The 27386-nt window shown below is 39.0% G+C and overlaps 1 protein-coding gene across 12 annotated transcripts in view; it reads left to right on the forward strand.

Moving 5' to 3' along the window:
• Ttn (titin) overlaps positions 1 to 27386 on the forward strand; it is a 274946-nt gene that overhangs the window by 181354 nt on the left and 66206 nt on the right. For all 12 annotated transcript variants that reach the window (XM_023719078.1, XM_023719080.1, XM_023719081.1 and 9 more), the window contains 51 exons: positions 49 to 351; positions 447 to 749; positions 1016 to 1203; positions 1289 to 1403; positions 1514 to 1798; positions 1902 to 2053; positions 3005 to 3152; positions 3310 to 3487; positions 3778 to 3899; positions 3992 to 4279; positions 4377 to 4673; positions 4790 to 4976; positions 5427 to 5542; positions 5632 to 5931; positions 6134 to 6433; positions 6523 to 6628; positions 6728 to 6924; positions 7008 to 7313; positions 7411 to 7689; positions 8241 to 8540; positions 8644 to 8946; positions 9060 to 9422; positions 9703 to 10005; positions 10132 to 10431; positions 10522 to 10818; positions 10923 to 11207; positions 11295 to 11588; positions 13154 to 13453; positions 13569 to 13877; positions 13960 to 14150; positions 14528 to 14957; positions 16938 to 17246; positions 17363 to 17511; positions 17593 to 17625; positions 17721 to 17850; positions 17944 to 18243; positions 18337 to 18654; positions 19855 to 20151; positions 20246 to 20545; positions 20627 to 20941; positions 21038 to 21186; positions 21893 to 22043; positions 22133 to 22414; positions 23750 to 24052; positions 24590 to 24892; positions 24997 to 25278; positions 25409 to 25708; positions 25802 to 26104; positions 26201 to 26509; positions 26618 to 26899; positions 27000 to 27299. In XM_023719078.1, coding sequence (XP_023574846.1) covers positions 49 to 351; positions 447 to 749; positions 1016 to 1203; positions 1289 to 1403; positions 1514 to 1798; positions 1902 to 2053; positions 3005 to 3152; positions 3310 to 3487; positions 3778 to 3899; positions 3992 to 4279; positions 4377 to 4673; positions 4790 to 4976; positions 5427 to 5542; positions 5632 to 5931; positions 6134 to 6433; positions 6523 to 6628; positions 6728 to 6924; positions 7008 to 7313; positions 7411 to 7689; positions 8241 to 8540; positions 8644 to 8946; positions 9060 to 9422; positions 9703 to 10005; positions 10132 to 10431; positions 10522 to 10818; positions 10923 to 11207; positions 11295 to 11588; positions 13154 to 13453; positions 13569 to 13877; positions 13960 to 14150; positions 14528 to 14957; positions 16938 to 17246; positions 17363 to 17511; positions 17593 to 17625; positions 17721 to 17850; positions 17944 to 18243; positions 18337 to 18654; positions 19855 to 20151; positions 20246 to 20545; positions 20627 to 20941; positions 21038 to 21186; positions 21893 to 22043; positions 22133 to 22414; positions 23750 to 24052; positions 24590 to 24892; positions 24997 to 25278; positions 25409 to 25708; positions 25802 to 26104; positions 26201 to 26509; positions 26618 to 26899; positions 27000 to 27299 — 12960 coding nt within the window. The remainder of the gene's footprint in view (positions 1 to 48; positions 352 to 446; positions 750 to 1015; positions 1204 to 1288; positions 1404 to 1513; positions 1799 to 1901; positions 2054 to 3004; positions 3153 to 3309; positions 3488 to 3777; positions 3900 to 3991; positions 4280 to 4376; positions 4674 to 4789; positions 4977 to 5426; positions 5543 to 5631; positions 5932 to 6133; positions 6434 to 6522; positions 6629 to 6727; positions 6925 to 7007; positions 7314 to 7410; positions 7690 to 8240; positions 8541 to 8643; positions 8947 to 9059; positions 9423 to 9702; positions 10006 to 10131; positions 10432 to 10521; positions 10819 to 10922; positions 11208 to 11294; positions 11589 to 13153; positions 13454 to 13568; positions 13878 to 13959; positions 14151 to 14527; positions 14958 to 16937; positions 17247 to 17362; positions 17512 to 17592; positions 17626 to 17720; positions 17851 to 17943; positions 18244 to 18336; positions 18655 to 19854; positions 20152 to 20245; positions 20546 to 20626; positions 20942 to 21037; positions 21187 to 21892; positions 22044 to 22132; positions 22415 to 23749; positions 24053 to 24589; positions 24893 to 24996; positions 25279 to 25408; positions 25709 to 25801; positions 26105 to 26200; positions 26510 to 26617; positions 26900 to 26999; positions 27300 to 27386) is intronic.

The raw sequence follows: 27386 nt of genomic DNA on the forward strand, positions 1-27386 counted from the left end.
GTCAAAAGGATAAGGAGATATTAAGATTATTTCATATGTGAATTTCAGATGTGCCTGGCCCAGTGCGTAACTTAGAAGTGACAGAAACATTTGATGGTGAAGTAAGCCTTGCTTGGGAAGAGCCACTAACTGATGGTGGAAGTAAAATCATAGGTTACGTTGTTGAAAGACGTGACATCAAGAGGAAGACCTGGGTTCTAGCCACAGACCGTGCAGACAGCTGTGAGTTCACTGTCACTGGCCTACAAAAAGGAGGAGTTGAATACCTATTCCGAGTGAGTGCAAGAAACAGAGTTGGCACTGGTGAACCAGTAGAAACTGACAGTCCAGTAGAGGCCAGGAGTAAATATGGTAAGAACGTTTAAGTAACTGTGAGCTAGTTTATCTTTGCTTTCATGTGCACTATAACCTAAATTCACGTTTGCTTCTTTTTTCATGAAAACCAGATGTTCCAGGCCCTCCTTTGAATGTAACCATCACTGATGTAAATAGATTTGGTGTCTCGCTGACATGGGAACCACCAGAGTACGATGGAGGTGCAGAGATCACAAACTACATCATTGAATTAAGAGACAAGACTTCTATCAGGTGGGACACTGCCATGACTGTAAGAGCTGAAGACCTATCTGCAACTGTCACTGATGTGGTGGAGGGACAGGAGTACAGTTTCCGTATCAGAGCCCAAAACCGAATCGGAATTGGAAAACCAAGTGCAGCTACACCTTTTGTCAAAGTCGCTGATCCAATTGGTAAGCCCATCAAAAAGAAAAAAGAAATATTGTATGAAATCAAGAAATTAGGCCTATCAATTAAAATCATTCAAATTAGAGTTAATAAAAGGTAGAATACCAGAACATTTGAACAAATTTGTACAATCTCAGACTTGCCTACTTTTATTCAGTGAGGTTAGTAAGCCTGTTATTTTAATGAAAGTAATAATAGAATTGGTAACATCATGTCTTAATAAATCATCACAAAGGTAAGTGGTATGTTCCAACTCTTTCTTCCATTCCAGAGAGACCAAGCCCTCCTGTGAACCTGAGTTCCTCAGATCAGACTCAGTCATCTGTTCAGCTCACATGGGAACCTCCTCTGAAAGATGGAGGAAGCCCAATACTGGGCTATATAATAGAGCGGTGTGAAGAAGGAAAAGATAACTGGATTCGTTGTAATATGAAACCTGTCCCTGAACTGACTTACAAGGTAAGCAATTTGCATCTCAAAAGGTAGTCAATATATGATCATAGAATTCAATGGATATGTTTCTAACAAATACTTATAATTTTAGGTCACTGGATTGAAAAAAGGAAATAACTATTTATATAGAGTATCTGCAGAAAATGCTGCTGGTGTCTCAGATCCATCTGAAATTCTTGGTCCTCTAACTGCTGATGATGCATCTGGTAAATGGATGTTTTATTTTTACGTTTGGAGCTAGCACTTTGCTACATTGGGGTATCAGCAATTGAAGTATGGTACTGGGAACTCATTTTCTTTCTTTATCTTTTAATAGTTGAACCAACAATGGATTTAAGTGCTTTTAAAGATGGTCTCGAAGTTATAGTTCCAAATCCTATCAAGATCCTGGTTCCAAGTACAGGCTATCCAAGGCCAACCGCAACCTGGTCATTTGGAGAGAATGTTCTAGAAGCAGGAGACCGTGTGACTATGAAGACCTTATCAGCCTATGCTGAACTTGTCATTTCTCCAAGCGAACGTCCAGACAAGGGCATTTATACACTGACATTAGAAAATCGTGTGAAATCAATTTCTGGGGAAATCAATGTCAATGTAATTGGTGAGGAATCAAATTCTTGTTACCTAATATGACTTAGCAGTATTAGCAAATATTGGCTTAAATCATCAATTATATTTTTACTGAATTTTTTTTTTTATTTTAGCTCGCCCAAGTGCACCCAAAGAATTGAAATTTAGTGACATAACCAAGGATTCAGTACATTTGACATGGGAACCACCAGATGATGATGGAGGAAGTCCACTGATTGGCTATGTCGTTGAAAAGCGAGAAGTCAACCGGAAAACGTGGACTAAAGTGAGTTTTGAGCAATGACACATCAACTCCAGAAAAAAGTGGAGGAAATCCTCGCAGGCTGGGTTGCCACACAAAATTATATGTGCTATGTCTTTTTGCCTTTACCTCACTAGAAAAATACCAAACATTGATTTTAAAAATACACTGATGTTTCCCGAGATGGTTCAACCAAGGCTTAGTATAATTAGCTCATTTTGTGAACCTTGAGTTTTTGGCTAGGGGTATTTTTAAAAAGTTGTTTAATGATACCCATTAACCTTTAAACCATTCTAAGGAAAATATTTATTGTCATGGTCATTCCATTTTTTTTTTTTTTCTAATTCTACTGGATTGCCTGTATTGGCTTAGTCTGCCATTTTTCTCCTCCTATATTAATGCCAGTTACTATTCTTTACAGATTTTTTTAATTTTTAAAAATCACCTATTTATTTATTTATTTATTTATTTATTTATTTAGTACAGGGTCTTATTTTGCAGCTCAGACTCATAGTGATCCTCCTGTCTCAGTCTCCCCAACACTGTGATTACAAGTGTGTGCCACCACGCCCAGTTTTGGTGGCTGGCATGGTGTACCTGGCGTTCTAGGACCAGCACAGCATGCAGTACCAGGGATCAAACCGGGTCCTTGCTCTTACCAGGCAGGCGCTTCAACCACCGGCCATCTCCCTAGCCCTCTTTACCCTATTTTAAAATCATATTTCTAATAACTAAGCTGATCAAAAGAATCTACACTTTAATGTATACAAACTATGAAATAGCTTCTCCTTGTATCAAAGGTCTGATGTTAGTATGTACCCTAGTTGCAATTTTTTCCTGATACAAAATTATTATAAAACTAATCCCTAACATTCAAAAAAACTTCCATTTGTGTTGCCATTCATAAGAAAAGTCTTTTGATGTAAGGAAATGGTTTGGGGTAAACACCTAATTAACTGTATTTCTTTGTCCTAGGTTACGGATTTGGGGACTGATCTAGAATTCACAGTTCCTGATCTTGTTCAAGGAAAAGAATATTTATTTAAAGTCTGTGCTCGTAACAAGTGTGGCCCTGGAGAACCTGCATATATTGATGAACCCGTAAATATGTCAGCTCCTGCAAGTAAGTACCTCTGTGAGACTTTATTACCTAGTCTCACGTTCCCTGTTTTTAAAGTATTGACCTGAAGTTGACATTATGGGAAAAGGGAGGAGTTGGCCATATGGAGATAAGCTCAGAGGTATCTTATAAGACTGACTTTCTCTTTAAAATATTACAGCTGTACCTGATCCACCAGAGAATCTTAAATGGAGAGATCGGACAGCTAAAAGCATCTTCCTTACATGGGACCCACCTAAAAATGATGGTGGTTCGCGCATCAAAGGATATTTAGTAGAGAAATGTCCACGTGGTTCTGACAGATGGGTTGCCTGTGGAGAACCTGTTGCAGAAACAAAGTAGGTTTTTTAACTGTTGATCACAAGAATAATGTTCAGCCCTACTCATTAACATGAGTTTCCCTGGAGAAAGGCAAAATGAAACTATCCTTCACTAAAAATTCTCTTAATGTACCAGTGTCATTTTAAAAGCTTTGGTTACACTATTGAAGCAATCTAGTTTTTTTTTTTTTTTAAAGCCAGTATTATAACAGTAGTATGAATTTTGGAAAGTTTTTGACAACTATACAGTGAAATGGGTTATCTACCTAATAGTAATAAGATGCTCGATTTTTTTTTTTTTCTGACAGAATGGAAGTGACAGGCCTTGACGAGGGCCAGTGGTATGCCTACCGTGTGAAGGCATTGAATAGGATGGGTGCTAGCAAGCCATGCAGACCCACAGAAGAAATCCAGGCTGTGGACACACAGGGTATTTACTTGTTATTATTATCACGTCCACAGGCCTCAGAGTTTCATTCTGTTTGAAGTTGCTAACAATATACATAATCTTTTTCAATTCAGAGGCCCCAGAAATTTTCCTTGATGTGAAGCTCCTTGCTGGTCTGACTGTAAAAGCTGGAACAAAGATTGAACTTCCTGCTACTGTAACTGGAAAACCTGAACCTAAAATAACTTGGACAAAGGCTGATCTGGTCCTGAAGCAAGATAACAGAATCACTATTGAAAATGTCCCTAAGAAATCCACAGTGACGATCGTGGATAGTAAGAGAAGTGACACGGGCACCTACATCATTGAGGCTGTGAATGTCTGTGGCCGGGCCACTGCCGTGGTGGAAGTCAATGTCTTAGGTAAGAGAGGCTCTAGTTTTAAAAAGCGTCAAACACTTTTCAGTTTTCTTGAATATACCATGGTTAAATACTTTTTTCTACATCATGCCATCCACAGATAAACCTGGACCCCCAGCTGCTTTTGACATCACAGACATAACCAGTGAGTCCTGTCTTCTGACATGGAACCCACCACGAGATGATGGTGGGTCCAAGGTCACAAACTACGTTGTGGAGAGGCGAGCAACTGACAGTGAAGTGTGGCATAAACTCTCGTCAACGGTCAAGGATACAAACTTCAAGGCAACCAAATTGACACCCAATAAAGAGTACATCTTCCGAGTTGCTGCAGAAAACATGTACGGGGTTGGTGAGCCAGTTCAAGCTGCTCCAATAGTAGCCAAATATCCATTTGGTAAGTTTCTCATCCAGCTGATTGAAAAACATAAAACATGCTTGTATCCAACTTGCATTTACACACCATATTTATGTATAGGATAGGAATATTGCTAACCATTATCCTTTCTATAGATCCACCTGGACCCCCAACTCGCCTAGAACCTTCTGACATCACTAAAGATGCAGTGACTCTCACATGGTGTGAGCCAGATGACGACGGAGGCAGCCCCATCACTGGATACTGGGTTGAAAGATTAGATCCGGATACAGATAAATGGGTTAGATGCAATAAGATGCCCGTAAAGGATACAACATACAGGTATATCCAGGATCTCTGCCCAGTGTTAAAATAACATTATATTTAAATTTTTCCTCTTTAGTATTCCTCTAGATCATAGAGATTATATGTTACTATTAATTTTTCACTCATTTTTACTTTTATTTTCTATTTTTATGTAATTTTTGAAATGATATAAATTCCATTCTAGGACATATTTCTTAATTTACTGCTAACTTTCTGAAAGGTTCAAAGTGTTTTATCCTCCAGTATATTTATGATAATCATTACCATAATATAATTAGATTAGTACATTTGGCCAAATTTAAAGTATGTGACATTTAAAGGGTAATTTTAAAATTTACATTAAAAACTTGGCATTAAATTTCCAAATTAGTTTTCTCACAGTTTAAATCAATTAGCCATTCTATGTGAAGACATAGTTACTTTCAGTTACCATGATGTTACACAAGCTCTTTGTTCCTATTTCAGAGTGAAAGGTCTCACCAATAAGAAAAAATACAGATTCCGTGTGTTGGCTGAAAATCTAGCTGGACCTGGAAAACCAAGTAGATCAACAGAACCAATCTTAATAAAGGATCCCATAGGTATTATTTATATAATTTTCTGTGATTATTTTCCAGCTTGCATTAGCTTATTTTTGGCAAACCTAAATCATGGTTTCATTGGCTCACAGATCCTCCCTGGCCTCCTGGAAAACCAACTGTGAAAGATGTAGGCAAAACATCATTAACATTGACTTGGACAAAGCCGGAACATGACGGAGGGGCAAAGATTGAGTCTTACATCATTGAAATGCTAAAGACTGGGACAGAAGACTGGGTCAGAGTGGCTGAGGGGGTTCCGACCACTCAGCATGTGCTCCCAGGGCTCATGGAAGGACAAGAGTACTCATTCCGGGTGAGAGCTGTCAACAAGGCTGGAGAAAGTGAACCCAGCGAGCCCAGTGACCCTGTGCTTTGCAGGGAGAAGCTATGTAAGTTCAGCATTTTTGACGTCTGGAGCACTTAAATTCTTTAAGCATCTATCTGAAAACTGTGATATGAGAAAAAAAATATGAAAAACACATTATTATCATTCCTTTCTTGCTATTTTATTTTCTACTGACTACTCCAACATGTAGTGAGCACTGAATTTTGGACAATAAAATAACCAAGTCACTTTTCTTTCTTATTCAGATCCTCCATCACCACCTCGTTGGCTTGAAGTTATTAATATCACAAAAAATACAGCAGACCTAAAATGGACAGTTCCTGAGAAAGATGGAGGGTCTCCCATCACCAACTACATCGTGGAAAAGAGAGATGTGAGGCGCAAAGGCTGGCAGACAGTGGACACCACGGTCAAGGACACCAAGTGCACTGTCACCCCGCTGACGGAGGGCTCTTTATATGTGTTCCGAGTTGCTGCAGAAAATGCCATAGGACAAAGTGACTACACTGAAATTGAAGATTCTGTCCTGGCCAAAGACACCTTTAGTATGTCTCTATTTTAATCCTTGTGACCTTTGTAGTCAATTATGATTTTTCCCTCTGGTATTGCTAATCGTGGATTATTTTCCTTTCAGCCACTCCTGGACCACCCTATGCCTTGACCGTGGTTGATGTGACAAAACGACATGTTGACCTAAAGTGGGAGCCCCCTAAAAATGATGGTGGAAGACCAATACAGAGGTAGAACTTGAATCATTTCATTAAAAAATAACATACACTCAGCTGCAAATCTTTAATTTTTTCCACTAATGCTAATGAAATGACTTATTATTTAAATAGATATATCATTGAGAAGAAAGAAAAGTTAGGCACTCGTTGGGTAAAAGCTGGAAAGACTTCAGGACCTGACTGTAACTTCAGAGTAACGGATGTAATTGAAGGAACAGAGGTCCAATTTCAGGTTCGGGCAGAAAATGAAGCTGGAGTTGGGCACCCAAGTGAACCCACAGAAATCCTAACAATTGAAGATCCCACAAGTAAGTGGTGCTTATGAGACACCAAATATGGTCCACAATTTGGCGATGAGCCTGCTAATGTAAAGGTTTCTCTCTTTTCTCAGGTCCTCCCTCACCTCCCCTTGACCTACATGTGACTGATGCTGGGAGGAAGCACATTGCCATAGCTTGGAAACCTCCAGAGAAAAATGGCGGAAGTCCTATCATAGGATACCACGTTGAAATGTGCCCAGTTGGCACTGAGAAATGGATGCGAGTTAATTCTCGCCCAATAAAAGACTTGAAATTCAAGGTGGAGGAGGGGATTGTTCCCGACAAAGAGTACGTCCTAAGAGTGAGAGCTGTCAATGCCATTGGTGTCAGCGAGCCATCTGAAATCTCTGAAAATGTGGTTGCCAAAGACCCAGACTGTAAGAATTCAGAGTCTCGTATAGTTAATAAAATAGGTTTTCTTTGTGTATTGCATGTTAATGTACTGTTCGGCTTTCTTTGGATCTTATCTTACAGGCAAGCCAACAATTGAGATGGAGACTCATGACATCATTGTTATTGAAGGAGAAAAATTAAGCATTCCTGTTCCCTTCAGAGCTGTGCCAGTTCCTACTGTTAGCTGGCATAAAGATGGCAAAGAAGTTAAAGAAAGTGACAGGTTAACAATGAAGAATGATCATGTCTCTGCGCACCTTGAAGTTCCCAAAAGCGTCCATGCAGATGCTGGTGTCTACACCATCACCCTAGAAAATAAGCTCGGCTCAGCAACTGCCTCAATTAATGTCAAAGTCATAGGTAATCATTCTTTAATGAAGCACCTGACCTTCACATGTTGGAAAAATTTGTTAACTTTACAACATAGTATAAATGGCTTCATGAACTCACATCTGTATACCAAACTTCCCTTTATTTCCATATGGGAAGTAAAACAAGTCTAATGAATTAGACTAATTTACCCTTGTTTTAATTATTTGATTGTGAAACTAATTTAAATAAGAGGTATAGTGTACTCAAAGAAACTTTAAATGACCAATATTTATTTCTTAATTATGTAATTTCAAATTTTTCAATAGAATTCTCATTCAAGGGAGTAATTTTTCTATCAACCACCCCACTCCTGATCATATTTGAAAATTTGTGTAGCCATTTTTTGCTTTGCACAAACATACAGAGGCTGATACTGATGCTTAGAATGAGGGTCAAGAATATGAAAGGCCCTAAAGGATGAAGGATACTACAGCACAAGATTATCCCAACCAATATGCAAATGTCTGCACCTAGAATGTATTATTAGGATGTTGATGTTTCAGGATTATAATAATAATTATCAATTTTATTTGTAACAGGCCTACCTGGTCCATGCAAAGATATTAAAGCAAGTGAAGTGACAAAGAGCTCTTGTAAATTAACTTGGGAGCCTCCAGAATATGATGGTGGGAGCCCAATTCTTCATTATGTCCTGGAACGCAGAGAAGCTGGAAGAAGAACGTATATACCAGTCATGTCCGGTGAGAACAAACTGGCTTGGACTGTGAAGGACCTCATACCAAATGGGGAATACTTCTTCCGTGTTAAAGCAGTTAACAAAATCGGTGGAGGAGAATATATTGAACTGAAAAATCCAGTCATTGCTCAAGATCCAAAACGTAAGTTTAAGCATGGTGGTAGAATGGCTGGGAATTAATATGCAGGGTTTCATTTTAAGAAGGTGGACTTTGCAGTTTTGACAGATGCTTTCTTGTTCTTTAGAGCCCCCTGATCCACCTGTCGATGTCGAGGTCCACAATCCTACAGCTAAGGCCATGACCATTACATGGAAGCCGCCTCTATATGATGGAGGGAGCAAGATCATGGGTTACATCATCGAAAAGATTGCAAAAGGTGAAGAAAGATGGAAGAGATGCAATGAACACCTGGTACCAGTCCTGACCTACACAGCAAAAGGACTTGAAGAGGGGAAGGAGTACCAATTTCGTGTGCGGGCAGAGAATGCTGCCGGTATTGGTGAGCCTTCTCGGGCCACTCCTCCAACCAAAGCTGTAGATCCTATTGGTGAGTTTTGTTTAACGGCACTGCCATTTTGCCATTGTCACACAAATGACAATAATGTTTTCTCAGATATTTTAATCAGAGTTGAACATGATTATTGTTTTTAATTGTTACAGATGCTCCAAAAGTCATTCTGAAAACAAGCCTAGAAGTAAAACGAGGTGATGAAATTGCACTCGATGCAACCATTTCTGGATCACCTTATCCAACTATTACATGGATAAAGGATGAAAACGTAATTGTACCAGAGGAAATTAAGAAGCGGCCATCAGCCCCAGTGAGGAAGAAGAAGGGTGAAGTTCAAGAAGAAGAGCCATTCGTCCTGCCTCTGACAGAGCGTTTGAGCATCAATAACAGTAAACAAGGAGAGTCTCAGCTACGGGTCCGAGATTCTATTCGACCTGACCATGGCCTGTTTATGATTAAAGTTGAAAATGACCATGGTGTGGCAAAAGCTCCTTGTACCGTCTGTGTGCTAGGTAAAAAGTTAAAACTATACTTTCCACAAAAAGTTTATAAAATCTAAAAGTAAGAAGTGTGGGAGACAGTTAAAAGAAGTAAATAGTTTTGCCACATAATTTTCTGTTATATTGTATGTCTTGCTTATGTTTTTAAAAATAAAGAGAGCTTATTATTCATTAGTTAAGGTAATATAAAAATAGCTGTGGGAAAACCAGAAGTTATATCAAAGGCACATGTGAACATTTATATTTTCTGTAGCAACAAATTTCTAATCACTGTTCTCTTCTGAAATATTAGATACACCAGGACCACCAATCAACTTTGTGTTTGAAGACATTAGAAAGACCTCAGTCCTCTGTAAATGGGAACCACCCCTTGATGATGGTGGCAGTGAGATCATAAACTACACTCTGGAAAAGAAAGATAAGACAAAACCTGACTCAGAATGGATTGTTGTCACCTCAACGCTGAGACACTGCAAATATTCCGTAACAAAACTGATTGAAGGCAAAGACTACGTCTTCCGTGTAAGAGCTGAAAATAGGTTTGGGCCTGGACCACCATGTGTTTCAAAGCCATTTACAGCTAAAGATCCATTTGGTAAGGTTCCTTTAGCATTGGAAGTTTGCCTTTTTTAACCATACTCTTTGGTATATATATTATCATAGTTTACAAAATTGAGTTTTATGTCATATGAGTGAACTAATTTAATTTGTTTTTAATCAGAACCACCTGATGCACCCGATAAGCCCATTGTGGAAGAGGTCACCAGCAATAGTATGCTAGTGAAATGGAATGAGCCAAAAGATAATGGAAGCCCCATCGTGGGTTACTGGCTTGAAAAACGTGAGGTTAACAGTACACACTGGTCCCGTGTCAACAAAACCCTTCTGAATTCTTTGAAAACCAAGGTGGATGGCTTACTAGAAGGACTCACCTATGTCTTCAGAGTATGTGCTGAAAATGCAGCGGGCCCTGGAAAGTTCAGCCCACCTTCTGACCCCCAAACAGCACGTGACCCTATCTGTAAGTACTTTCTAAAGAAGCTGAAACTAAGCTCCATCATATTTTTCAAGCCATCAGTGAGTCTCACTTGCATGTCTGCATTCATTCTAGCTCCCCCCGGGCCACCTATCCCAAGAGTTGCTGACACGAGTTCTACAACAATTGAACTGGAATGGGAACCTCCAGCTTTCAATGGTGGTGGTGAAATTATTGGCTACTTTGTTGATAAGCAGTTGGTTGGTACCAATGAGTGGTCACGCTGCACCGAGAAGATGGTCAAAGTCCGTCAGTACACTGTCAGAGAAATCCGAGAAGGGGCAGATTACAAACTCCGCGTGAGTGCTGTCAACCTGGCAGGTGAAGGACCACCTGGAGAAACAGAGCCTGTGACCGTGGCTGAACCACAAGGTACTTATTGGTAATTTGAATGTAATTATGCATATTTCCCCCATAGGGGACTTTTTTTTTTCTCATCTTTCCCAGGCTAATGCATGACTGTTCTCTTGCAACAGAACCTCCAACTGTGGAACTAGATGTTTCTGTCAAGTCCGGAATACAAATAATGGCTGGGAAGACTCTTAGAATCCCAGCAGTGGTGACTGGCCGCCCTGTGCCCACAAAAGTATGGACCATAGAAGAAGGGGAGCTGGATAAAGACCGTGTTGTAATAGAGAACGTTGGAACTAAATCTGAACTAATCATCAAAAATGCACTGAGGAAGGATCACGGCAGATACGTGATTACAGCTACTAACAGCTGTGGTTCCAAGTTCGCAGCAGCCCGGGTAGAAGTTTTTGGTAAGGAGTGTTACATGGATTTTCATAGGATTTTTCTTTTCAAACAATACATCTTATTGCATTGATGTGTTTTGTTGTCTTTTTCAGATGTCCCTGGTCCAGTTCTTGACTTAAAACCTGTTGTAACAAACAGAAAGATGTGTCTGCTTAACTGGTCTGATCCGGCAGACGATGGAGGAAGTGAGCTCACAGGCTTCATTATTGAAAGAAAAGATGCCAAGATGCATACCTGGAGACAGCCCATAGAGACAGAGAGATCTAAATGTGACATCACAGGTCTTCTGGAGGGCCAGGAATATATGTTCCGTGTTATTGCCAAGAACAAGTTTGGTTGTGGCCCTCCTGTGGAAATAGGACCAATTCTTGCAGTTGATCCACTAGGTAAAAGAGGTTTTCACTGTGCTTATAAAACAAATACTATTTTTCTTCTAGCTATATCATTTATTTGCTGAGTATGGCTTCAAACTCTAACAGTCTCAAATGTAGAGATTAGAGAATGGTTAAAAAAAATCAAGTAACTACTAGCAAAGATATATTTGGTATAATTCCAATATAATTTTTGGCTCTAAGTATATTAATCACACATAGTTCTGTACTTAAAAACCTGGTTCTACTAGGGGTCATAATAACCTAAAAATAGTTTAGAAGTATTAAATCTTCCCAACAGAATATACTGGAATGGGCTTTTTTTTTTTAATTTAACAATCTAAATAGAGTTACTTGGTTCTCCAAAACTTATAGAACAGATAATTGTCTTAGGATAAATGTATTAGTCATATTCTGCCACCAAGAAGTCCCTACAGTGGAAGAGTGAGAAAACCTAAAACCATAAAGGACCAACAAAGCATACAAAACCAACCAAGGAAATCTCCCAGAAACCAACATAAAACACTAAAATTCTACATACTTTTTAATAATGCACACTGACACTGCATTTAAGAAAGTAAGGCCTCTAGGACAATCTAGCCCTCAGGAGACCAAAGGAGCTACTCCTTCATGACCGACCACCCCTAGGGAGAAAGAAATGAAATTACATCCCATACCACTATTATTGCCATTTTTTTAAAAGTCCACTATACCTCAAGTTACGTAGAAAGTATGAGATCACAGCTAATCTGCACAGCTTCTAGGTGCAGTAACAGTTGCTAGCGTACACTGGGTCCAGTTCACTATTTAAAATTTCTGCCTTTCAGTACATAAATACTGCCTTTCAGTAGTAGCATTAATGTAAATTCTCTTTCCATCATATTTTAAACCCACACTTGAGGCAGTATGATTCAAAGTGTAGTCAGTAGTCCTACCCACCATCTGTTAATAAAAGAAGAAATACTGGGGCCAGGGAAATAGCTTGGTGGTCTAAGCACATGTCTGGCAAGCACAAGGACCCAGGTTCAATCCCTGGTACCACATGCTGTGCCAGCCCTGGAACCCCAGGTGTACTGTGCCAGCCCTAGAACTCCTGGTATAGAGGCACACACCTGTAATCCCAGCTCTGGGGAAGCTGAGACAAGAAAATTACTACAAGTCCGAGTTGCATAGCTAGACCCTATACCAAATATATAAATAAATAAACAATTTTTTTAAAAAAAGAAGAATACTTTGCTCTCTGCTGATCATTGAAAGAAGAATGTTACAGACATATTTTCATAGTCCATCAGGATTAGAAGCTTTTCCTATGGCAGAAGTAAACAATATAGTAAATATTTAAAAAACAAATATGCCCTTTGATTTGTTTTTATTTAATAATCTTGATATAAACACTGCTAAGAATAATTCTGTCTACAATAATTATTAATAACATAACTGATATGTTCTAGGAAGGACTTTAAAGGTGGATCTAAAGTAATGCTGGCAAGCTTATGTTTCACAAAATTAAATTGAAATGAAATACTGTTATGTGAATGTTAACCTCATGCTCACGAATTCTCACTTGTCTCTGGTTAAAGGTCCTCCAACATCTCCTGAAAGGCTCACGTACACAGAAAGGACCAAGTCCACGATCACCCTGGACTGGAAAGAGCCCCGCAGTGATGGTGGTTCTCCCGTCCAAGGATATATCATTGAAAAGCGACGTCATGACAAACCTGACTTTGAAAGAGTTAACAAACGACTCTGCCCAACCACATCTTTTCTGGTTGAAAATCTTGATGAACACCAAATGTACGAGTTCCGGGTCAAAGCTGTCAATGCAATCGGTGAAAGTGAACCATCCCTGCCTCTTAATGTAGTCATCCAAGATGATGAAGGTAGGAATCCCGAATATAATAATTTTCACACACTTTATAGCACTGCTGTTAGCCTGTCAATGAAAAGAATGCCCATATGACTCTGAGTTCTTCTATCCTTCCCCTCTCTTTGCAGTGCCACCAACTATTAAACTGCGTCTAGCTGTTCGAGGAGATACCATCAAAGTGATGGCAGGAGAACCTGTTAACATCCCTGCAGATGTAACAGGCCTCCCAATGCCTAAGATTGAATGGTCCAAGAATGAAAAAGTGATTGAAAAACCCACTGATGAACTGAAAATAACCAAGGAAGAGGTGTCGCGAAGTGAGGCAAAGACTGAGCTTAGCATTCCCAAGGCAGTCCGAGAGGACAAAGGCACTTACACCATCACTGCTTCGAATCGCCTTGGTTCAGTGTTCCGAAACGTTCACGTTGAAGTATATGGTATGTCTCGACTTCTTAAGTCAAAAAGAAATACACCATCTGCTTAAGAATGGCTTCTCAATCTCTGTTGGTATCTTTCTAGATCGTCCCTCCCCACCAAGAAATCTTGCTGTTACTGACATTAAAGCTGAATCTTGCTACTTGACGTGGGATGCCCCTCTAGACAATGGTGGCAGTGAAATCACTCATTATATCATTGACAAACGGGATGCAAGCAGGAAAAAATCTGAATGGGAGGAAGTCACGAACACCGCTGTAGAGAGGAGATTTGGGGTAAATTCTTCTAAATATTTTTCTATGCACATTAAAGGACATGGCTGATTTGATATTTTAGTACAATTCAATGCTTAGAGTCAAAACTATATGCTATTATTTTGTCATTGTAACATTTAGCATCATGCATATAATGTCTCTTAGTCAATACTATTTGATATGTGATGCTCTTTTGCTTGAGAGCTTTACTATGAAATACAGAAAATTTACATATTTATATTTTAAAAGGTCATTCTCCTTTTTTTGTCATCCCCATGTCTTGAACCAATATTTCTCTTTATAATGATCTTCCCCAAAATAAGTTCTTTTAAAATAAGTGGGGGAAAAAAACCGTAAGTAAATTCCGTTTAAGATATCTCTATTCATCTAAATTCTAGATTTGGAAGCTTATCCCCAATGGCCAATATGAGTTCCGAGTTAGGGCAGTGAATAAATATGGAACCAGCGATGAGTGCAAATCAGACAAAGTTGTCATTCAAGATCCTTACCGCCTTCCTGGGCCTCCTGGAAAGCCACAAGTCTTGGAGCGCACCAAAGGTTCCATGCTCGTGAGCTGGACTCCTCCTTTGGACAATGGAGGCTCTCCAATTACTGGCTACTGGCTGGAGAAGAGAGAAGAGGGTGGGGCCTACTGGTCACGTGTGAGCCGGGCACCAATAACCAAACTGGGATTGAAGGGTGTAGAATTTAATGTTCCCCGCTTGATCGAAGGCGTTAAATACCAATTCAGAGCCATGGCGATCAATGCTGCAGGAATTGGCCCTCCAAGCGAACCATCAGATCCAGCTGTTGCAGGAGACCCCATATGTAAGTATGCTTCCATTTCTGGAACTCATTTCTAGAGGACACAGTTGCTAAATTGATAATTCTTCTCTTCTCATAGTTTTCCAATTTCAGTATATGTGCTGACAAAGTAAGTGCTCTGGTAGTTTTCTTATCAACATTTTTTTCTTTTCTTAACCCTAGTACTAGGGACTTACAGGGATCTGTTAATCTCTCAGTAGTAGTCCCTGGGAGATAAAGGCAAGAGGATTGAGAAAATAAAAACAAGAGATAATAGGTTAGGTCAGGTGGTAGACCAAGCCTGATAGGCAAAAAGACCTTTATTTATACCTTTACAAAGTCGCAAGTTATAAGGTTTCCTAGCAACTAATACCCCACAATGTCCAGGCAGGATGTTTCTCTCAAGACTGGTGTAGCTTGACTGCTTTAGGTGATGAGGCCCCATCCTGTCCTCCCACATATGATCAGTTTCAGCTTTTTAGCAGTTCACAACAGGGGTTGAACCCTGGGGAATGAATCCAGTGTACTACTGGACTATGTATCCAGATCTTTTTATTTTGAGACAAAGTCTCACCAAGTTGTCCAGGCAGGACTCAAACTTGGGATACTCATAGCCCAGACTCAATTTTATTAATTAAAGTAAAAACATTGTCATTCACATAGACTATCAGAATAGATATGGATGTATATACATATGTGCATATACACATAAATGCACATATACAAAAAAGAATAGTTTCTAAACTCTTGGATTAAAGCTGGTATTTTATGAGCAATCACAATAATAAAGACCTATACTCAAAGCTCCCCTCTGCTATCATGGTTTAATAAACTTCTCCTTAGAGCCTATGGATATCATTTTTTCCAACTAAATAGCCCCTCCTGCAGAAATTCAACCTACAGTAAAATGTTAGTTTTTCAATGATATTTTCTGAGCAAAGATATCAAGTTCTCAAGCCAAGACTAATGCCACACAGAAAAAAAAAATTCTTCTAAAAGATCTATGAGCACATCAGCTCAAAACTGAAAATAATGTGACATTAATAGTTAGTTTTACTTGCTGTATAATTTATTTGATTAGATTACCTATAAGAAAACTCAACTATTTGCTTATAAGATTTAAAATATTCTCAAGTGCTATATGAAGAATAAAGTAAGGTAGTCACACACTCAGTTATCAAACTATTATTGAGCACAGACTGTGTTCAAGGTTTTATGCTATACACAGAAGGAGGAGAGTTATGACTAAAAAGACAAATGGGATCAAGAGATTGCAAGACACTCTCAGGAATGTAAAGGATGTTATTATTGTATACTGGTCCTGTCCCTAGGAGCATTAAAATTAATTTGTCTTCAAAAGTTTGCTGACTAATGATAAAACCATTTTTTTAGGGAGCCAGGGAGATGGCTCAGTGGAATAAGTGCTTCCCTGGCAAGTGAAAGGGCCTGAGTTCAATCCCCCGGTTCTGAAAAGAAAAAAAAAAAAAAAAAAACAATTTTTATTTTTATATTTTTAAAATCAGTTTTCCATAAAAATACAGTAAACTCTCTTCAAAGGAATCTCAAAAGTAAAATAGATTTTCATTAGTTGTATGAAGAGACTGTAGATCTAAACTAAAAATAAAGAAATTCTTTCCTTTCCCAATTAGTTGTTTGATTTCTCTATTTTTGCATTCGTGGTAAAGTTAAATGCACTATTTCTTATATGTCCTAATCTATTTAGCATTCCTAAATAGATTTTAATCTATTATTTTTAATAGATTAAAAATAATCATGTATGGGAGGGCTGCCCATTAGCTCAGTTATTTAAGCACCTGCTCATGCAAACACAGTCAGGAGCAGGATACTGCAGTTCGATCCCCATCTCCACCTGCCTTACCAGACCTGCCCTTCAGGCAGCCTGAGCCATCAAAAAAAAAATCATTTGTAGCAAAGATTCTAGCTATACATAAAATTAGCTTTGCATTACCCTCAAAATCTGATGTTTTATTTGTTTTCCTATAGACCCACCTGGCCCACCTTCTCGCCCAGAGGTCAAAGATAAAACAAAGTCAAGCATCTCACTAGCATGGAAACCTCCAGCCAAAGATGGCGGCAGTCCAATCAAAGGGTACATTGTAGAAATGCAGGAAGAAGGTTCTACTGACTGGAAACCAGTCAACGAACCAGACAAACTTATAACTGCCTGCGAATGTGTGGTGCCTAATCTGAAAGAACTCAGGAAATACAAGTTCAGAGTGAAAGCTGTCAATGAAGCTGGTGAATCGGAACCAAGTGACACAACTGGAGAGATCCCTGCCACTGATATTCAAGGTACAAATCCTTACTCTGTGATCTTATTATGAAGATGATAAACCAGCTGAGCACATGTCAGTTACTTTTTTGAGACCTGTCAGCTAAATCCTAATATATTACTCATGATACTACAGAAGTACCAGAGGTCTTCATTGACATTGGAGCACAAGACTGTCTGGTTTGTAAGGCTGGATCCCAGATTAGAATCCCTGCTGTCATCAAGGGACGCCCAACACCAAAATCATCTTGGGAATTTGATGGAAAGGCAAAGAAGGCAATGAAGGTAGGAAAATTACAATTCTCCCATGTTTGCCATCGAATCACTAGAAGTATTTATACCACAACCATCTTTCTTTTGTAATAGGACGGAGTTCATGACATACCTGAAGATGCACAGGTAAAAAAAAAAATGATAATTGAAATAATTCAGAACATAGCTCTTCAGTACTATTTTATCTCACTCAGTGGATCACTATCATTTTCTTTATACAGCTGGAGACTGCTGAGAACTCATCAGTGATCATTATTCCAGAGTGTAAACGGTCTCACTCTGGCAAATACAGCATCACAGCCAAGAATAAAGCAGGACAGAAGACTGCAAGTTGCAGAGTTAAAGTCATGGGTAAGAAAAATTTTAAAAGGTGTTTTGGAATAAGAACAGATTATTTTTAAACTTCTAAGAAACACTCTTCACCTTGTGATTTGCATCCAACAGATGTGCCTGGTCCACCCAAAGATCTGAAAGTCAGTGACATCACCAGGGGTAGTTGCAGACTTTCATGGAAGATGCCAGATGATGATGGAGGAGACAGGATCAAGGGCTATGTTATCGAGAAGAAGACCATTGATGGAAAAGCCTGGACTAAAGTCAATCCAAACTGTGGAAGCACCTCATTTGTAGTGCCTGACCTCATCTCTGAACAGCAATATTTCTTCCGCGTGAGAGCAGAAAATCGTTTTGGAATTGGCCCACCTGTGGAAACCATTCAGAGGACCACTGCCAGAGATCCAATATGTAAGACTTGAACTCTCAGGTTAAAATGTCTTCTCAAAATTGAGTAATACTGTTATAAATAATGTTCCATGCTTCCTTGAACTATTATTACAGATCCTCCTGATCCTCCCATTAAACTCAAGATTGGCCTTATAACAAAGAACACAGTACACCTGTCATGGAAACCTCCTAAGAATGATGGGGGCTCCCCAGTCACCCACTATATTGTTGAGTGCCTGGCATGGGACCCTACTGGGACAAAGAAAGAGGCATGGAAACAGTGTAATAGGCGTGATGTGGAAGAACTGGAATTTACTGTTGAAGACCTCATCGAGGGTGGGGAATATGAATTCAGAGTCAAGGCTGTCAATGCTGCAGGTGTCAGCAAACCTTCATCCACTGTTGGCCCTGTGACTGTCAAAGACCAGACATGTAAGTACCAACAGACTGACAGAAAAGTTCCTCTTGTTGCTTGCCTTTCTAGACAGTTCACAATGATCCAAATTTAGAGCTGTATATCTACCTCAGAAATCACTCATGAACACCACAGTCCTTAATTATTCCCATGACTGCCAGAACTATCATATTTCCTTACATGTTACCTTTTTCCTCACTAAAGGAATTATAATGCTTTTCCTATAATTTTCTCCATGGCAAGCTATTTCATTTATCAGAAGTTAAAGTAAAGGGGCTGACCAGATAGCTCAGCAGAATAAAGCACCTGCCTAGGCAGAGCGCAGGGGCTGATGTTGATCCCCTGCGTGCAGTGCCAGCCCCGCCCCTGGGTGTGCTGAGACAGTGATTGAGACTGAGTGTGGTGGTGCGCACCTGTAATCTTAACACTTGGGAGGCTGAAAACAGGAGGATCACTACAAGTCCAATCTGTGTAGTGAGACCCTATAGAACCTATACTAAAATACAAAAAAAAAGAAGTTAAAGCAGTTCTTATGATACTCTAAAGTATCAGAAAACAGTCATTTGCTTAAAAACTGATATGACCAATTCATCTTTAAAATCAGTTTCTTTTTCTCTATTTGAGAAAAAGATATATCCATTTTGATAGATCAAATATGGTACGAACTTTCATCTAATTATTACTATCATCACTACTTCCATGTATTTGTTCATCTCTCTTTTCAAAGTGAAGAGGCTCTAGTTACTACCTCTTTGCATAGTTTTATATTAAATCTGAGGAAAATTGTTTTGCCTCTACTAACAGTTGTATCTCTTATAAGGGAAATTCACCTCAGAGTGAAGAGTATAATTTCTTCATAACTTCACATAAATATTAAAGAAAATATGATGGAATTCCCCAGTCTTAGCTAGGGATCTTCATTCCTCTCTGAATTTTTGTCAGATCATGCATATGCATGATGATGTCGAAGAAAAAAGAGCCATTATTTGACAAATCGTTATTCTTGCAGATTCAATAAATATCCATGCATGATAACTACATGTACCTGTTCCCCAAACTCATGTATCAGGGTAAAGACAGCCTCATTCTTTATAGTGGACTGAGCTACAAAATCTGACTGTATAGTAGACCCAAGTAAATCATCACTGTGAGTTCTACTTTCCATTTTTCAGGGCTTTTTGCTCCTAACGATAATTTTTAATATTTTTGTAATCTAGGCCCACCATCAATTGAGCTAAAAGAATTCATGGAGGTTGAAGAAGGAACAGATGTTAACATTGTGGCCAAAATTAAAGGTGTGCCATTCCCAACACTTACCTGGCTTAAAGCTCCTCCAAAGAAGCCTGATAACAAAGAACCTATTGTCTATGACACCCATGTCAACAAACTGGTGGTGGATGACACTTGCACATTAGTTATTCCGCAGTCTCGCAGAAGTGACACTGGCTTGTATACCATCACAGCTGTGAATAACCTGGGAACAGCATCCAAGGAGATGAGACTGAACGTCCTTGGTAAAGAGTTCATGGTTTGATTCCAACTATATATTTTTATATCTATATTATAATCACAGAACTAACAAAATGTTCTTTGTCTGAACCATTTTAGGTCGTCCCGGGCCTCCAGTGGGACCCATAAAGTTTGAATCTGTTTCAGCGGATCAAATGACAATATCTTGGCTTCCACCTCTAGACGATGGGGGCTCAAAGATTACAAACTATGTAATTGAGAAAAGAGAAGCTAACAGGAAGACATGGGTACGTGTCTCCAGTGAACCTAAGGAGTGTATGTACACGATTCCCAAGTTGCTGGAAGGTCATGAATATGTCTTCCGAATCATGGCCCAGAATAAATATGGCATTGGAGAGCCGCTTGACAGCGAACCCGAAACTGCCCGAAACCTCTTCTGTGAGTAGAATAACATTTTCATGTACAAAGTCTTTATTATCTGTGATTTTTCTAATTTCTGATGAATCCATTTTCCCACAGCTGTTCCTGGAGCACCAGATAAGCCAACAGTTAGCAGCGTCACTCGGAACTCCATGACTGTTAACTGGGAAGAGCCCGAGTATGACGGGGGCTCCCCTGTGACTGGCTACTGGCTAGAAATGAAAGATACCACTACCAAGAGATGGAAGCGGGTGAACCGAGACCCTATTAAAGCCATGACTTTAGGGGTTTCTTATAAAGTGACTGGCCTTATTGAAGGTTCTGATTATCAGTTCCGGGTGTATGCAATCAATGCTGCTGGTGTGGGGCCGGCCAGTCTGCCATCAGACCCGGTGACTGCTAGAGATCCAGTTGGTAAGCCTTGACACAAACTCATTTAAAAGAAAAATCATACCTTTCAAAAGCATCACAGAAAAATGAAGAATACTAATATACACTGCTTCTTTCCAGCTCCTCCTGGCCCTCCATTTCCCAAAGTGACAGACTGGACTAAATCATCCGTGGACCTAGAATGGTCTCCTCCATTAAAAGATGGTGGATCCAGAATAACTGGATACATTGTTGAATACAAGGAAGAAGGAAAAGAAGAATGGGAAAAGGTACTATGAATAAACTAAAATTATAGCAGTTATTCTCTATCCCACTAACTTCTATATTTGGATTAAGAAATCAGAAAATAATATAATCATAGCTAATAATCCAAATACCTATTAATCTCAATTTTTTTAATCTCAAAATTTTAATCAGATTGGGACTAGGTGAAATAAAGGAGGTAATGGGTACCAAAATAGAGAGGAGGAATAAGTTCTAGTGTTCTACAACAGAAGCATGACTATGGTTTACAAAAACAAATTACTAACTTTATAACAAACTAGAGGAGTTTGTTATAAAGAAAGAAATGGCAAACATAAAGAAATGGCAAATGTTTAAGGAAATGTAAATGGAATTAACCTGATTTGATCATTACACATTACATACAAGTATTGAATTATCACTGTACCTCATAAATATATATGATCATCATGTATCAATTTAAAAGTAATCAAAAGTTGTCATACTACTAACTTCTTTTAGTTATAAACCATAGAAAGGTGGAACAAAGGAACAAGGTGGCTTTTTCAATCATTTGACAATAATTTTAAAACATCATTCCTGGAAAGTAATCCCATTCAGCATTGTCTGTAACATCTGAACCCAAAAACCTAACTGGCAATGAGAGCAAATAGGCTGCTGGTTTATACTTCATAAAGCTATGAGACTAGGAAGAACTATCCTAAGTTTTAAATGTGTTTGATTTTTTTCCAGGGCAAAGATAAAGAAGTGAGAGGAACAAAACTTGTTGTAACTGACTTAAAAGAGGGTGCGTTCTACAAATTCAGAGTGCGAGCGGTCAACATCGCTGGCATTGGGGAACCTGGAGAAGTCACAGATATCATTGAGATGAAGGACAGAATTGGTAACTATCAGTACTTCTCATCTTTCATCAATATTCATGTTTCAAATTGAAAGTGAAACCCACACTTGTAATTTTCAATTGTTTTCCAGTGGTACCCGATCTGCAACTGGATGCGAGTGTCAGAGACAGAATTGTAGTCCATGCTGGAGGGGTAATCAGGATCATAGCCTATGTGTCTGGGAAGCCCCCTCCCACTGTCACCTGGAACATGAATGAAAGAGCCCTACCTCAGGAAGCCACCATTGAGACCACAGCCATCAGCTCATCTATGGTCATCAAGAACTGCCAAAGAAGCCACCAAGGCGTTTATTCTCTTCTTGCCAAAAATGCAGGGGGAGAAAGAAAGAAGACAATTATTGTTGATGTCTTAGGTAAATGCTTTCGATTTATCCATGCAACTTTTTAAATAATTATTTTAGTTGTATCTCCAACAAGGCTACACTGTAGTTAAAAAAAAAAATGTGATAAACATTTTTGAAAATAAGGAAAATCACCAACAATCCCACTATCCGTTACTAGAATTAAACTTTTTTTCTCTTTGCTTGTTTATCCTACATATGTTCTATATAGTTGTATTCCTACTGTACACTATATTTTAGTGTAATATTCCAGCATAAGCACCTATTGTATTACTATTATTTTTCATGAAAGGAATTTTCCTGTCAATTTACATGAATGTTTAACAATCTGCCAGGGATGAGCATTTCCACACCATGAAGGTGCCTTTTTTGATAATTATAATAATGCATAACCACTCTGAGTGTTTCAGCACTCTAATTAAAGAGAAGTATCATAATTAGTTATTAGCAGTACATTTCTAATCACCGAATACAGAGCTGAAGGCTGAAGTTCACAGGGTTCATGCCTCTGGTTGTTGCAATCAAGGAATTTGTCTGGCAAATGAAGCCCTCCCACTCCGAACTTCTGACTCCAAGCCTAGGCTTGCCCAAATCACCCCCATGTCCATGTGAAAACAGCCAGTCCTCTGTTAACCTAACTAATATAAAAATGGCATAAGGAAAAATATTTCATTAAGCAATCGTCCTAAAATTTTTAGGTTAAATGTAAGTTCCTGAATGCTTTTACTCCTAAACCCTACCACTTTAATTGGAAAACCAGCACACTTTCACATTAATGTTCAAACCCTCTAATCCTTTCCCCTTGGGGAGTGAACACAACACTAAAAGGGTCCTTTTGCTCCGTGGCCGCCCCACCCCCACCTTCGTGCAGCTCCCTCCCAGCTGGCACAAATTTTGCTTTTTCAACTTGAGGCACTCCTAGGTAAATGGATGCACCTCGAGACTATAATATCAAGTGAACTAAATCAAATGCACAAGCAAAAAATATTGCATGATTTATCTTATATGAAAACCTAAAATGCAAATGAAGAGCAAAACAAAAGATAATAGGACAAAATAATTTATTTTTATCTTTTTGGCAGCAACTAAAACCATGGCAGCCGATAAATGTTGTAAGCCTACTTGATTTTAAATTGTGGTAAAAGTGAAAAGACAACCCACAAATTTGGAAAACTCTTGACTAAAGTGTGGCAAAATACAAGTGGGACAGCAACTCATTTTATAAACACAAAATCTTATTTTCTTCATGGTCACATGTTTCTCTCCTTTTTAAAAACAGAGAGTAATGTATGTTCAGCCTTGTTCACTGAAGTCAAATGGCTGGAAAATTTTTCCTCTTATTTCCAGATGTGCCAGGCCCTGTAGGAGTACCATTCCTCTCTGACAACCTAACCAATGACTCCTGCAAACTGACCTGGTTTTCTCCAGAAGATGATGGGGGCTCTCCAATCACCAACTATGTCATTCAGAAGCGAGAATCTGACCGCAGAGCGTGGACCCCAGTGACATATACAGTCACCCGACAAAGTGCTGTTGTCCAAGGTCTCATTGAAGGGAAATCCTACTTCTTCCGAATCGCAGCTGAGAATAGTATAGGCATGGGCCCATTTGTGGAGACCCCAAATGCACTTGTCATCAGAGATCCAATAAGTAAGTACAATTTAAAATGAATTATGCTTAATTACCTCTTTAACTCATTTAATAAAATACAATGGTAGCATTTGTATATAAATGCCATAGATTTCACATATGAATCATTTGACAAGAATATATTAGGAAACTATTCAGTAGGTGATTAGATATGTTTTCATGGGGATTGTGAAAGAGATTATAGGAGTATACAATATATGAACATCTTGTTTTTTTCCTTTTATGCTACACTGTTTTTGTAAATATTCTGCTTACTGGCAAAACGAGAAACTGAATTATTTTCTTAATTCTAAAACCACCAACTCTGGAGACCTTTACAAAATTATTTAATCTCAATAAATTGCTATTTCTTCATGTATCAGTTAATTAAATTATGTTGTATTAAAACCTTTTCTGCTCTAATAGTTTTCTGATAAGTTCATTTTTGTTATTTACTGAAGTGCATGGCTTAGTATTTTAATGCAATCCTCAGAAAGATGTATTTACTCCATTCTACTGCTTTCTAAGTCTATAATTTCACTATAATTATACTCACAGCTGTACCAGAGCGTCCTGAAGACCTGGAAGTCAAAGAAGTTACTAAAGATTCTGTAACTTTGACTTGGAAACCTCCTAAATATGATGGCGGATCAGAAATTATTAACTATGTCCTAGAAAGCCGGCTCATTGGAACTGAGAAGTTCCACAAAGTGACAAATGACAACTTGCTTAACAGAAAGTACACTGTTAAAGGCTTAAAAGAAGGTGACACCTATGAGTACCGTGTCAGTGCTGTCAATATTGTGGGGCAAGGCAAACCATCATTTTGCACCAAGCCAATCACTTGCAAGGATGAGCTGGGTATGTGTCCATTACAGCTTACACTTTGAAATATGTACATTTATAGAGGTCCCAAGAGACATCAGTAAAAATGACTTTTTTTCTTTAATGATTATAAACTTTAGCTCCCCCAACACTTGACCTGGACTTCAGAGATAAGCTCACTGTTCGAGTTGGTGAAGCTTTTGCCCTCACTGGTCACTACTCAGGCAAACCAAAGCCCAAGGTCACTTGGTTCAAAGATGAAGCTGATGTGCTAGAAGATGATCGCACTCAAATAAAGACCACTCCGACAACACTTGCTCTGGAGAAGATCAAAGCAAAGCGTTCTGACTCAGGCAAATACTGTGTAGTTGTGGAGAACAGTACAGGCTCCAGGAAAGGTTTCTGCCAAGTCAATGTTGTTGGTAAGTAGTAGTTTGCAAGAATAGACTTGATATTCTTCAACAAATAGACATAGAAATAACAATTTTGCTCTGTGTGTGTGTGTGTGTGTGTGTGTGTGTGTGTGTGTTTTTGTTTTTTTTTTTCCTGCAGATCGTCCTGGACCACCAGTAGGACCTGTCAAGTTTGATGAGGTAACCAAAGATTACATGGTTATCTCCTGGAAGCCACCGTTAGACGATGGGGGAAGTGAAATTACCAATTATATTATTGAGAAGAAGGAGGTGGGTAAAGACGTCTGGATGCCTGTGACATCTGCCTGTGCTAAAACAACATGCAAAGCTCCTAAGCTGCTTGAAGGAAAAGATTATATTTTCCGGATATATGCTGAGAATCTGTATGGCATCAGTGATCCTCTGATATCTGACTCAATGAAAGCCAAAGATCGTTTCAGTATGTATTATATTTCTTTTTGGTGAGTCACTGTTTGTTCTAGCTAATTGAAAGAACTAAATTTTTAATTTGTTTTGCTTTTACTTGATGTAGGGGTTCCTGATGCACCAGATCAGCCAATTGTTACAGAAGTCACCAAAGACTCAGCATTAGTAACTTGGAACAAGCCACACGATGGAGGAAAGCCCATCACAAACTACATCCTGGAAAAGAGGGAAACTATGTCTAAACGGTGGGCTAGAGTTACGAAAGAACCTATCCACCCATACACTAAATTTAGGGTTCCCGATCTTTTAGAAGGATGTCAGTATGAATTCCGAGTTGCTGCAGAAAACGAAGTTGGTATTGGAGAGCCAAGTCCCCCATCCAAACCAGTCTTTGCAAGAGATCCAATTGGTAGATATTAAAGCATTCATTCAGTTTTCATATTATCCAACTTTGTTTTAGTCATATTGTAATGGCTTTTTGTCTTCTTTTTCTTTTATTGTATAGCAAAACCAAGTCCACCTGTTAATCCTGAAGCAATAGATACAACATGTAATTCAGTTGATCTCACGTGGCAGCCACCACGTCATGATGGTGGGAGCAAGATACTGGGTTATATTGTTGAATACCAAAAAGTTGGAGATGAAGAATGGAGAAGAGCCAATCACACTCCTGAGTCATGCCCTGAAACTAAATATAAAGTCACTGGTCTTCGAGATGGTCAAACCTATAAGTTCCGAGTATTTGCAGTCAATGAAGCTGGTGAATCAGATCCCGCTAATGTTCCAGAGCCAGTCCTAGTAAAAGACAGACTTGGTGAGTAGATATCTCCATTTGCAATTACAAGAGAGATAGACATCTCATTGTATATGCCTAGTGTGCATTACAGAGTAAAATTTGAATGTACTTTTCCTTTTGTTCTAGAACCCCCTGACTTGATTCTTGATGCCAACATGGCAAGAGAACAACACATTAAAGTTGGTGATACTCTGAGACTTAGCGCTGTCATCAAAGGAGTGCCATTCCCAAAAGTAACCTGGAAAAAAGGAGACAGAGAGGCTCCAACCAAGGCCCAAATTGATGTTACTCCAGTTGGTAGCAAGCTTGAAATTCGTAATGCTGCCCACGAAGATGGTGGAATTTATTCCTTAACAGTAGAGAATCCAGCTGGTTCAAAAACTGTCTCAGTGAAAGTACTGGTATTAGGTAAAAACTCAATACTAATGCCATTAAAGATAAATTTTTGTACAATTTTTGGCCTTTCTGGATTAAGTTACTTATATTACTATTATTTAACATTCTGCAGATAAACCTGGGCCACCTAGAGATCTGCAAGTCAGTGAAATTAGGAAAGATTCTTGTTACCTTACATGGAATGAACCACTGGATGATGGTGGCTCTGTGATTACAAATTATGTGGTTGAGAGGAGAGATGTGGCCAGTGGTCAGTGGTCGCCTCTTTCAACTACATCAAAGAAAAAGAGTCACTTGGCTAAACATCTGAATGAAGGCAATCAGTACCTCTTCCGAGTGGCTGCTGAGAACCAGTATGGACGTGGTCCTTTTGTTGAAACACCTAAACCCATCAAAGCTATGGACCCTCTCCGTGAGTTGCTTTGTCTGCGTACAGCAGTATTGTTTGTCTGCCTTTGCCATTTCTCACTCATCATGACTTCCTTTTTTTTCTCTCTGG

The sequence above is a fragment of the Octodon degus genome, unplaced genomic scaffold (assembly GCF_000260255.1).
Source record: "Octodon degus isolate 3935 unplaced genomic scaffold, OctDeg1.0 scaffold00065, whole genome shotgun sequence".
Taxonomy (NCBI): domain Eukaryota; kingdom Metazoa; phylum Chordata; class Mammalia; order Rodentia; family Octodontidae; genus Octodon; species Octodon degus.